Here is a 13,072-nt window from a genome sequence, read left to right on the forward strand (position 1 = left end):
TGCTAATCCCAAACTCCCAATCCTTCCCTCCTTGACCCCTGCTTGTTTTTTTTTTTTTTTTTTTTTTTTTGCGGTACGCGGGCCTCTCACTGTTGTGGCCTCTCTCGTTGCGGAGCACAGGCTCCGGAGCCATGGCTCACGGGCCCAGCCGCTCCGCGGCATGTGGGGCCCTCCCGGACCGGGGCACGAACCCGTGTCCCCTGTGTCGGCAGGCGGACTCCCAACCACTGCGCCACCAGGGAAGCCCGAAGCTGAGCTCTTGAACTGGAGTGACCCTTCCGAGAGGGTCTGTGTTGGGCTACGACGGCCTGACCTTCACACTCCACATCAATCATTTCTTGCCGTGCACCTCGGGTGAGGAACCCAGGCAATTTCCAAACTCACTGCCAGCTGAAGGCTTTCTGTGGGATGCACCCCCAGCAGCTGGGGCCACAAGTCCTTCGTTGAAGAAATGCACCCCACGTGGATATTTCAAATGGAACGGTGTCTTTCAAAGCATACCCTCCAATCTCCTCATTATATAGATCCTGTGGCCCCAAATAGGAAGTAACATAAAGTCCCATATTAACAACCCCCCCAGCCAAATACTTCTTTTCACAGAAACCACAGTACCCTCCACAAAGTGCACATTTGATCAGGCCACTCCCCTCTTGAAAACATATCATGGCTTTGCATCACTCCAAGGTCAGAAATCAAACTCCTTTAAATGGACCTCAAAGCCATGCATGGCGTGGCCCCTGCTGTGTTCCCCAGCATCACATCACGCTTGCTGTGCCAGCCACGACACTGCCTTCAATATGCCTCCCACCGTAGCACATCTTCAACAATCCTGTGAATGACCTTATTTTGCTGTAGGGAAAAAAACCCTTTCTAGTATGTATGTGTGTTGCCAGACTTGAAGTTTGGGACATTGGTTAGTTTGTAATCAACCATCCATTGCCTAATTGCACTTGCAGCTGCAGAATTGCTACCACGGTGATGAATATTGCTGTCCAAAATATTGGCCTTTATCTGATAGGGTGTACTGACTTGATACCCAAATTGATGTCTCCCTCCAGAGGAAGATGCCTGTCGCTTTGAAATACGTAGGTATCTGTGCATGTGTCTCTTGATGAACCGTCAAGATAGAAAAGGAAATCCAGAGCAAGTGCCAGGCAGGGCACGTTGCGGTGGGCAAGTCCCCACCTCCACTTTACTACTGCACTGGAGGTGTAAATTGTGTCAACTGTGGGTCTGCTCAGCTAACGCCCTGCATAGTGGACTAACTAGGTTCACGTTAAAGAAGTCCTTTGGGGTGAGGGAGTGAGAATGCCTAATACAGGCTAAGAAAGACAAAAGGTAAAGCCAAGGGTACAGAATCCTAAGATGAAGCTGTTTTAAGTAGGCTGATTCAGCCTCTGGCATAGTGAAAATCTGGGGCTCTGAGTCAAAGGCTTTGGAAAAAGTTCCCCTTTATCTCCCTCCTCTACCCCGTAACTCCTCACATTTCCGGAAGGCTTCCCCCAAACCCCTCTCAGGTCTTAGAGAACATGGCTCTTTCTCTCCTCTTACCAAGACCCACTGCTTCAAGAGGTAACTCCCAGGACACATTGATCCCCACAATCTATTGGTCTTTGTGTATCGGAAATCACAAGATGGGATTTTCCAGGAACCCACCAGAGCAACTGAGAAGGGCTTCCTCTCATCCTCCCAAGCTACCACTCCTCCCAGAATCCGTATCTTATTTCTCACCTCCTCCACCTCTACCACTTAATTTGCTCTGCAGAGAAAGTCCCTAAGTTTTACTGGAAACCCAACTTCCATCCTAGTAGACCCTGTTGTCACAGAAGGGAATGAGCAGAGAATTGCAAGGCTAGCAGATGACTCCCCGGTTCATACAAAGACACATGGGGCTTCCCTGGTGGCGCAGTGGTTGGGAGTCCGCCTGCCGATGCAGGGGGCACGGGTTCGTGTCCCTGTCCGGGAAGATCCTACATGCCGCTGAGCCTGTGCGTCCGGAGCCTGTGCTCCGCAATGGGAGAGGCCACAGCAGCGAGAGGCCCGCATACCGCCAAAAAAAAACAAACCGCAAAACAAAAAACACACATGGTTCTCAGAGGCATTCTTCTCAAATCCGACGGTTGTTAACTGTTATCAACAGTTACTCTAATCCAACTGTTATCAAGTGTTGTTAACAATTTAATGATTTTCATGGACTCATGAAATTTATTTACAACTTTTTTTTAAACTGGAAAGACTTTTTTATGATGGACATTTAAAAATGCATAATCTCAGTATGAAATGAGATTTCATAATCTCATTTATGATTTTTTTTATTTTTAGAATCGCTTTCCACATGCATACATAATTTGCATAGTTCATCAGTACAGAGCATTTTGGATTATTCTGTTATTCCTTAGCAATATATCTAAACCTTTCTTGTGTTCCTGGATAGTGAGTATTTATGTCCCTTAGTTTCTTTATGTTATAGTTCTTGAAAGATATCTTTCAGACTTTGTCATCCATCTCTTGTGCATATATTGAAAGGAAAACAACAGTGAAACAAATTGGTTGAGATATTTCTAAGGCAGTGACTGCCACTTGGCTGACAGCAGTATAAGAATCATCCTGATGTCAGAGACGTTAAAATAAAATGGAAACGATAATACATTCCCATGGACATACCGCTTTGCATAATAGCTTTTCCTCCCAGACCATCCCTCCCTTGTTTTGACCCTACAGAAATCCAGTATTGTGAATTTTGTGTTTATCATGTCCTTGTTTTTTTCTCCCCTTTTAGCAAATGTGTGCTAAACATGGAAGCCAACCGGGGCTTTGTCTGCCTCTCAATGGTCATGTGTGAGCCTTGTTTCTGAACCAGGAATGACTCTGAAGCTCCTAAAGAAGGAGAGGATCTTACTGGATGTCTTACTTAGAGTCCCTGAACTGGTGGCGGACTGGCTGTTCCTCAGTTTGCGAGCTGTCCTCCCGTCCTTTGTCAACTTTGGAGTTTCCATGGCCAGATGAGGACCAGTGGGAGGATGATTTCTGGGTCTTGTCCCCTCCTGTCCTGTGGTGACCTTCACGTGTCCTGCGGTGATGGGAACTTTTCCTCGATGAAGACGTGTCCTTCTTTTCTTTTTTTCTCTCCAGGCTTCATCCCTGGGGTGGAAGCCCTTCTGGCTTCCATCCCGTTCAGACATGTAGCCTTCGGTCTGCAAGGTGGAGACCACGGGGTCTGCGACCTTCCCTTCAGCTCTTCCAGCAGCAGGCTTGCTGGTTGTGACTGCAACTGGCAACACCATGCTCATGCTGCTCTCTGGACCATCTGCCCCCGTCGAGGATGTGCTGGCATCATCGGCCAAGACCAGGTTCGTGTCCTGCAAGGATAAGCTGGCAGCACCTGCAGTGTCCTCGCCGGATCCGCTTTCTCCTGGATCCTTGATGGTGGCTCCCGCCAGGCCCATGGTCAACCCTGCCGCTGCTCCTTCGGCGCTTTTCACGGCTGCAGTTGATCCATGGGGGGCACCTGCAATGGCCTCGCCAGATCCGCTTTCTCCTGGATCCTTGATGGTGGCTCCCGCCAGGCCCATGGTCAACCCTGCCGCTGATCCTTCGGCGCTTTTCACGGCTGCAGTTGATCCATGTGGGGCACCTGCAATGGCCTCGCCAGATCCGCTTTCTCCTGGATCCTTGATGGTGGCTCCAGCCAGGCCCATGGCCATTCCTGCCGCTGATCCTTCGGCGCTTTTCACGGCTGCATTTGATCCATGGGGGGCACCTGCAATGGCCTCGCCGGATCCGCTTTCTCCTGGATCCTTGATAATGGCTCCCGCCAGGCCCATGGACATCCCTGCCGCTGATCCTTCGATGCATTTCACGGCTGCAGTTGATCCATGGGGGGGCACCTGCAGTGGCCTCACCGGATCCGCTTTCTCCTGGATCCTTGATGGTGGCTCCCGCCAGACCGGTGGTCATCCCTGCCGCTGATCCTTCGGCGGTTTTCACGGCTGCAGTTGAGACATGGGGGGCACCTGCAATGGCCTCGCCGGAACCGCTTTCTCCTGTATCCGTGATGGTGCCTCCCGCCAGCCGATGGATATCCCTGTCGCTGATCCTTCGGCCCTTTTCACGGCTGCAGTTGATCCATGGCTGGGCACCTGCAATGGCCTCGCCGGAACCGCTTTCTCCTGAATCTTTGATGGTGGTTCCCGCCAGGCCCGTGGTCATCCCTGCCGGTGATCCTTCTGTGCTTTTCACGGCTGCAGTTGATCCATGGGGGGCACCTGCAATGGCCTCGCTGAATCCGCTTTCTCTTGGATCCTTGATGGTGGCTACAGCCAGGTCCGTGGTCATCCCTGCCGCTGATCCATCGGCACTTTTCACGGCTGCAGTTGATCCAAGGGGGGCACCTGCAGTGGCCTCGCCGGATCCGCTTTTTCCTGGATCCTTGACCGTGGCTCCCGCCAGGTCCGTGGTCATCCCTGCCGCTGATTCTTCGGAGCTTTTCACGGCTGCACTTGATGTGTGGTGGCACCTGCAATGACCTCGCCGGATCCGCTTTCTCCAGGATCCTTGATGGTGGCTCCTTGATCGTGGCTCCAGCCAGGCCCATGGCCATTCCTGCCACTGTTCCTTCGTCGCTTTTCACGGCGGTAGTAGATCCATGGTGGGTACCTGCAATGGCCTCGCCGGATCTGCTTTCTCCTGGATCCTGGATAATGGCTCCCGCCAGGCCCATGGGCAACCCTGCCGCTGATCCTTCGGCGCTTTTCACGCCTGCAGTTGATCCATCGGGGATACCTGCAGTGGCCTCGCCGGATCCGCTTTCTCCTGGATCCTTGATGGTGGCTCCCGCCAGGCCCATGGTCATTCCTCCTGCTGATCCTTCGGCACTTTTTGTGGCTCCAGTCACGTCACGAAGCTTGTGAAGCCCAGCCTCATCCTGATCCCTTTCTCTGTGGAGCTCTGTGGTCTGAGCCAAGGGGAGGAGAATCAGGTAAGTTAGAGATGACAGAAAGTGAGATCTGAACTGTCTGCTCCTCTCTCATCCTGGAGCTGAGCAACTCAAGGGCTTATACTTAGAATAACCTTTGAGATCACCCAGTCTAAGCTCCCATTGGATGCTAGATCCCATCTACTGCACCGCTCTCAAACGGCCACTCCATTTTACTTGAACAGTCCCAGGGTCAGGGAAAGCACTGATACAGTTCTCCATGATACACACTTTAATTTTATACCCTTGTGCTTCTCTCTCTGCAGGACAGACTCCTAGAAGTGGGGTTCCCGGGTCAAGGGATGCACACCTTCTGCATTTTGGTGACTCCACGGGTTGGGCTGATTTGAATCAGCATGTCGGCGTCACGGGGAGACACAATGAAGGAAGGACTTCCTAACTGTGAATGATGTTCCACAACTGATGAGACTACCTGGGCTGGGGTAAGTGTTCAAGAAGAGACCAGACAGTCAGGATGCTGTAGGAGGGATTACAGCCCTGGTGAGGAGACCAGTGCAGCTGATATGATACCTAAGGTCTCTCTGAAATTCAGCCCTGTGGGACAAGGTGGAGAAGCACTCGGAACCTCTCCAGTGTGGTGAATCCCATAGTGATAGCTCGTTTGTCCCTGACCCTTTTCAACAATAGAAGGTATTTCCCAGGTGAGTCTCAGAGAGCACCAAAGGCTATGAAGGACCAGCTTTGCCCTGCTCTCCCAAAGCACCCTGCCCCGTGTTCTTGAGTCTCTGTGGGTGCTTCCCACTAGGATTTTGGCATCCTCTGTAGTCGCTGCATCTCCAGTTTGGAGCATCGGGGTACTGCTGTAACTGTCTACCGGTGGTCTCAGGATATAGACAAGCTTTTCCCAATGGGAAAAGAGGTCTTTTTGTGCATCGGAAGAGGGGCACAGCTGCAGATAGAAAGTCCGGCCGGTAGCAAGATTCAGGCACAGCTGCTGTTTCTCACGGTTGTGGATGGAGATCTTGACAAACTTCAAGGGAAGCAGCCTGGTGAGCTCTAGGGTCTTCACGGGCTTGCAACCTCTCCCCTTGGTGATCCCGGCGCATCTGACATGCTCTTCACAGACTTTCGTTGTTCGGGCCAGCAGCATGACGTCAGGTAGTGGGAAGAGGGGGCTGGTGGATGCGACACCCACAGTCACCCTTCGGACGCGGTTGTCTAGGTCAATCAGTTCTCCTTTCTTGCTGACCTGGATAAAGTCGCTCTCAAACATGGGAGCGTACTTGAAAATGTCATACTCTCCTCCCTCGTACAGTTGTCGTTGCAGGACCCCCATGGAGGTCCTCAACACCCCCACTGAACAGTAGCTATTGGCCGTGTAATGAGGTAAACTCTCACTGCTCATGGCTCTCTTCGTTCAAGACAGAGCCACCAGCCACAAATTGAGTCTCGGAGAGAGAGAGGGAACGAAAGCAACTCGTCACCTCCCTGCAGGACTCTGCCAGAGTCTCTTGGCCCGACCATATTTATACCGCAAGTCCTTTGTGACCCGTCACCATCACATCGCACACCCCTTTGTTGAGCCTCCAAGTCCCCACCCCCTTGGGGCAGGCTCACCAGCCTCCCCCTAAACCAACCACCATGTCCATAGGGAACAGGCTGACCCTGCCAGGGTATAGGTGTGGGTAGGCTGGATAGTCTTTCTACTCAAAAGGTTGAGAAAACCCTCCTGCTCTTGTAAATATCTGGGTGGCTTCCAGTCTTGTTGTTGTTACAGATCTCCATCATCTTGGCGCTTCTGCTGAATGATGTCCTGGGGATAAAATCCTGGAAGTGGACCGTGTACTTGCTAAGGGCAGGCATCCTATGGGGATTGCTGTTCTCTGTGCCCCCAGCGTATACAGCCCAGTGCTGGCAGGAACTTAGAAAGAGTGCTGCTACCTGTCAGAGTCCCACTGGTACTGTCATTTCCAGGATATGGAGAATTTTCTCACCCATTTTCTCTTTTCAAGGAGGCTAACTTTTTATATTTGTGGTTTTTTTTTTTTTACAGTTTTAGAAACTGTTTTTATTGTGAAATACAACACACACTCATGAAAGTGCACAAACCATAAATATATAGCTTAATGAGTAACAAGAAAGTGAGCACCCTTGTAGCTGCCACCCAGAGCAAGAAATAGAACCCTGCCAGCCCCTCTTCTGCATGCTCCCTCCCCACAAAGGGAACCCAACCTTGGCTTCTATTTTTTTTCTTTTCCCCCTTCTTTTTTATTGACAGTGTAGTTGATTTACAAGGTTGTATTTGTTTCTGTTGTGTTAATTTCTGATTCAGTTTCATGTGTATTCTTTGTATATTTCATGTATAGTCTTTTTCCTATTCTTTTCCATTATGGTTTATCACAGGATACTGACTATAGTTCTCTGTGCTCTACAGTAGGACCCTGCTGTTTATCCACCCTGTAGTTTGTATCTGCTAATCCCAAACTCCCAATCCTTCCCCGCCCCCAACCCCACTGAAAACCCCAAGTCTCTTCCCTATGTCTGGGAGTCTGTTTCTGTTTTGCAGATATGTTCATTTGCGTCGTACTTTAGAGTCCACGTATAAGGGCTATCATGTGGTGAGAAATGTTATTTTTTAAATAGGCTTCCCAGGTGATCCTTATGCATGTGAATGTTGGAGAACTACTGTCTTCCACTGTAAAGTTATGGCATACTGGGGCTGAAAGAGGCCCCCCAGACCTCCTAGCCCAGTGGTTTTCCAACTTGGCTGCTGCACAGTAGAATTATTGGGTGAGATTTTTAAAACTCCCGGTGCTGGAGGGCTTACCCCACCTAAATGTCATCAGAATCTCTGGGATTGGGGTCAGGCTATCAATGTTTGTTTGTTTGTTTGTTTGTTTGTTTTGAAGCTCCCCAGGGAACTCCCAACATACAACCAAGGGTAAGAATCACTGCAGCGGTCCAATCCATTGGTTTTACAGTTGGGGACCCCGTGGCTGCCCACAGAGGTACCATTACAGAGAGGCAGAGTGACCCAGGAGAGTCAGTGGCCCAGACAGGATAGGAACTCAGATTTCCTGACTCCTCGTTGGTGCTGCTTCTACCATAAAGATTGTGTCCCTTTGTTGAGCCAATGACAACCCTGATCCCCCCCGTGTTCTGTTTTACCCTACACAAAGTAAAATAACTCCCAATGGTTTCATTTCCTTACAAGCCAGAGAGAGTTTCTGTTTTCATAAGGTGAACCTCTGACCCCAGCTATGGCCTAAAGCTCAGCCCCGGCTGCAGACTTGTCCTCCCTCCACCCTACGTGCCCTGGAGAAGCCTTGCTGGGAAAACAGGCTTCTCTTTCGGGCAGTGGCTATGCACGTGTGACCTGCGAGCAAGCGACCAAAACCTTTTTCTGTGCTTATTTCCTTGCCTTCTACAGAGTGCCCATAACCAAACCAAAGGGCTTTGCTGAGAAAAGGATGGTTTTTCCATAACATAGCCTCGTGCTAGGCACAGCACGGCACAGACACCCCGTAAATACTTGATGAATTCAGTAATTAATTCAGCAACGCAAGTTTACACATCACGCAGTCACCTCCCCCAGCTTATCTTCTCCCCAAACTATATTTACATAGTAAATCTTATTTCCAAAGATTCGCAACCTCGCAATGAACATTTCTGTATAGTGCATCTATTTCCAGCCCTAGTGAATGGCTGAATGATACTTAATACCTATCTTGTACAACAAAATTTTGATTCTGGGGTCTCAGGCCAAAGCACAATTCGCATCACAGAAGTCACTGTCAAGTCCCTACCAGGCGAGGGGACATAGAAAACACAAGATAGCATTTCTTTTGGAGTTGTACGGTTTCCTTTATTAAAGAAAGTAGGAACTGCCTCTCTAGGGAAGGACCCAAGCCAACCGGGGCTTTGTCTACCTCCCAGTGGTCATGTGTGAGCCTTGGTGCTGAATCAGGAGTGACTGAAGCGCCTAAAGAAGGAGAGGATCTCACTGGATGCCTTACTTAGAGTCCCCGAACTGGTGGCGGGCTGGCTCTTCCTCCGTCTGCGAGCTGTCCTCCCCTCCTTGGTCAACTTTGGGGTTTTCATGGCCGCATGAGGACCAGTGGGAGGATGCTTTCTGGGTCTTGTCCCCTCGTGTCCTGTGGTGACCTTCACCTGTCCTGCGGTGATGGGAACTTTTCCTCGATGAAGACGTGTCCTTCTTTCCTTTTTTTCCTTCCAGGCTTCATCCCTGGGGTGGGAGACCTTCTGGCTTCCATCCCCTTCAGACGTGTAGCCTTCGCTCTGCAAGGTGGAGACCACGGGGGCTGCGACCTTCCCTTCAGCTCTTCCAGCAGCAGGCTTGCTGGTTGTGACTGCACCTGGCAACACCATGCTCATGCTGCTCTCTGGACCATCTGCCCCCGTCGAGGATGTGCTGGCAACATCCGCCGAGACCAGGCTCGTGTCCTGCAGGGATAGGCTGGCAGCACCTGCAGTGGCCTGGCCGGATCCGCTTTCTCCTGGATCCTCGATGGTGGCTCCCGCCAGGCCCACGGTCATCCCTGCCGCCGATCCTTCGGCGCCTTTCAGGGCTGCAGGTGACCCACGGGGGGCATGATGGATTCCCTCTCCCCCCACATAAGCACAAGACGTGGCTCCAGTCACGTCACGAAGCTTGCGAAGCCCAACCTCATCCTGATCCCTTTCTCTGTGGAGCTCTGTGGTCTGAGCCAAGGGGAGGAGAGACAGGTAAGATAGAGATGACAGAAAGTGAGCTCAGAACTGTCCGCTCCTCTCTCATCCTGGAGCTGAGCAACTCAAGGCCTTATACTTAGAATAACCTTTGAAATCACCCAGTCTAAGCTCCCATTGGATGCAAGACCCCATCTACTGCACCCCTGTCAAACGGCCACTCCACTGTACTTGAACAGTCCCAGGGCCAGGGAGAGCACTGATACAATTCTCCATGATGCTATGCACTTTAACTTTATACCCTTGTGCTTCTCTCCCTGCAGGACAGATTCCTAGAAGTGGGGTTCCTGGGTCAAGGGATGCACACCTTCTACATTTTGGTGACTCCACGGGTTGGGCTGATTTGAGTCAGCATGTCGGAGTCCCGGGGAGACACAATGAAGGAAGGACTTCCTAGCTGTGAATGATGTTCCCCACCTGCTGAGACTACCTGGGCTGGGGTAAGTGTTCAGGAAGAGAGCAGACAGTCAGGATGCTGTAGGAGGGATTACAGCCCTGGTGATGAGACCAGTGCAGCCGAGATGATACCTAAGGTCTCTCTGAAATTCGGCCTCGTGGGACAAGGTGGAGAAGCACTCGGAACCTCTCCCGTGTGGGGACTCCCGTAGTGATAGCTCGTTTGTCCCTGACCCTTTTCAACGGTAGAAGGTATTTCCCAGGCGAGTCTCAGAGAGCACCAAAGGCTATGAAGGACCAGCTTTGCCCTGCTCTCCCAAAGCACCCTGCCCCGTGTTCTTGAGTCCCTGTCGGTGCTTACCACTAGGATGTTGGCATCCTCTGTAGTCGCTGCATCTCCAGTTTGGAGCATCGGGGTACTGCTGTAACTGTCTACCGGTGGTCTCAGGATATAGACAAGCTTTTCCCAATAGGAAAAGAGGTCTTCTTGTGCGTCGGAAGAGGGGCACAGCTGCAGGTAGAAAGTCCGGCCGGTAGCAAGATTCAGGCACAGCTGCTGTTTCTCCCGGTTGTGGATGGAGATCTTGACAAACTTCAAGGGGAGCAGCCTGGTGAGCTCTAGGGTCTTCACGGGCTTGCAACCTCTCCCCTTGGTGACCCCGGCACAGACTCTCCTTGGTCGGGCCAGCAGCATGACGTCAGGTAGCGGGAAGAGGGGGCTGGTGGATGCGACGCCCACAGTCACCGTTCGGACGCGGTTGTCTAGGTCAATCAGTTCTCCTTCCTTGCTGACCTGGATAAAGTCGCTCTCCAACATGGGAGCGTGCTTGAAAATGTCATACTCTCCTCCCTCGTACAGTTGTCGTTGCAGGACCCCCATGGAGGTCCTCGACACCCCCACTGAACAGTAGCTGTTGGCCGTGTAATGAGGTAAACTCTCACTGCTCATGGCTCTCTTCGTTCAAGACAGAGCCACCAGCCACAAACTGAGTCTCGGAGGGAGAGAGAGAGAGGGAACGAAAGCACCTCGTCACCTCCCTGCAGGACTCTGCCAGAGTCTCTTGACCCGACCCTATTTATACCGCAAGCCCTTTGTGACCCGTCACCATCGCATCACACACCCCTTTGTTGAGCGTCCAAGCCCCCACCCCCTTGGGGCAGGCTCACCAGCCTCCCCCTAAACCAACCACCACGTCCATAGGGAAGAGGCTGACCCTGCCAGGGTATAGGTGTGGGTAGGCTGGATAGTCTTTCTACTCAAAAGGTTGAGAAAACCCTCCTGCTCTTGTAAATATCTGGGTGGCTTCCAGTCTTGTTGTTGTTACAGATCTCCATCATCTTGGCGCTTCTGCTGAATGATGTCCTGGGGATAAAATCCTGGAAGTGGACCGTGTACTTGCTAAGGGCAGGCATCCTATGGGGATTGCTGTTCTCTGTGCCCCCAGCGTATACAGCCCAGTGCTGGCAGGAACTTAGAAAGAGTGCTGCTACCTGTCAGAGTCCCACTGGTACTGTCATTTCCAGGATATGGAGAATTTTCTCACCCATTTTCTCTTTTCAAGGAGGCTAACTTTTGTTTATATTTATATTTATATTTTTTACAGTTTTAGAAACTTTTTATTGTGAAATATAACACACATTCATGAAAGTGCAGAAAGCATAAATATAGCTTAATGAGTAACAAGAAAGTGAACACCCTTGTAGCTGCCACCCAGAGCAAGAAATAGAACCCTGCCAGCCCCTCTTCTGCATGCTCCCTCCCCACAAAGGTAACCCAAACTTGGATTGTATTTATTTTCTTTTCCTTCTTCTTTTTTATTGATGTATAGTTGATTTACAATGTTGTGTTAATTTGTGTTGTGTTAATTTCTTCGGTTAATTTCTGATTCAGTTTTTTGTATACATACATTCTTTTTCCTATTCTTTTCCATTATGGTTTATCACAGGATACTGAATATAGTTCTCTGTGCTCTACAGTAGGACCCTGCTGTTTATCCATCCTGTAGTTTGTATCTGCTAATCCCAAACTCCCAATCCTTCCCTCCTTGACCCCTGCTTGTTTTTTTTTTTTTTTTTTTTTTTTTGCGGTACGCGGGCCTCTCACTGTTGTGGCCTCTCTCGTTGCGGAGCACAGGCTCCGGAGCCATGGCTCACGGGCCCAGCCGCTCCGCGGCATGTGGGGCCCTCCCGGACCGGGGCACGAACCCGTGTCCCCTGTGTCGGCAGGCGGACTCCCAACCACTGCGCCACCAGGGAAGCCCGAAGCTGAGCTCTTGAACTGGAGTGACCCTTCCGAGAGGGTCTGTGTTGGGCTACGACGGCCTGACCTTCACACTCCACATCAATCATTTCTTGCCGTGCACCTCGGGTGAGGAACCCAGGCAATTTCCAAACTCACTGCCAGCTGAAGGCTTTCTGTGGGATGCACCCCCAGCAGCTGGGGCCACAAGTCCTTCGTTGAAGAAATGCACCCCACGTGGATATTTCAAATGGAACGGTGTCTTTCAAAGCATACCCTCCAATCTCCTCATTATATAGATCCTGTGGCCCCAAATAGGAAGTAACATAAAGTCCCATATTAACAACCCCCCCAGCCAAATACTTCTTTTCACAGAAACCACAGTACCCTCCACAAAGTGCACATTTGATCAGGCCACTCCCCTCTTGAAAACATATCATGGCTTTGCATCACTCCAAGGTCAGAAATCAAACTCCTTTAAATGGACCTCAAAGCCATGCATGGCGTGGCCCCTGCTGTGTTCCCCAGCATCACATCACGCTTGCTGTGCCAGCCACGACACTGCCTTCAATATGCCTCCCACCGTAGCACATCTTCAACAATCCTGTGAATGACCTTATTTTGCTGTAGGGAAAAAAACCCTTTCTAGTATGTATGTGTGTTGCCAGACTTGAAGTTTGGGACATTGGTTAGTTTGTAATCAACCATCCATTGCCTAATTGCACTTGCAGCTGCAGAATTGCTACCACGGT

The 13,072-nt window shown here is 50.8% G+C and overlaps 1 protein-coding gene across 1 annotated transcript; it reads right to left on the bottom strand.

Annotated features, from left to right (window-relative positions):
- Positions 1-5,737: 5,737 nt before the first annotated feature.
- Positions 5,738-6,341, bottom strand: LOC308610625 (Golgi-associated RAB2B interactor protein 3-like; the record flags this gene model as incomplete). Its single annotated transcript, XM_081259689.1, has 2 exons — positions 5,738-5,764; positions 5,811-6,341. The coding sequence occupies 2 exons, from the start codon at positions 6,339-6,341 to the stop codon at positions 5,738-5,740; spliced, it is 558 nt and encodes a 185-aa protein (XP_081115815.1).
- Positions 6,342-13,072: the final 6,731 nt, after the last annotated feature.

Source organism: Mesoplodon bidens, assembly GCF_964165515.1.
Source record: "Mesoplodon bidens genome assembly, contig: HAP1_SCAFFOLD_562, whole genome shotgun sequence".
NCBI classification, from domain to species: domain Eukaryota; kingdom Metazoa; phylum Chordata; class Mammalia; order Artiodactyla; family Ziphiidae; genus Mesoplodon; species Mesoplodon bidens.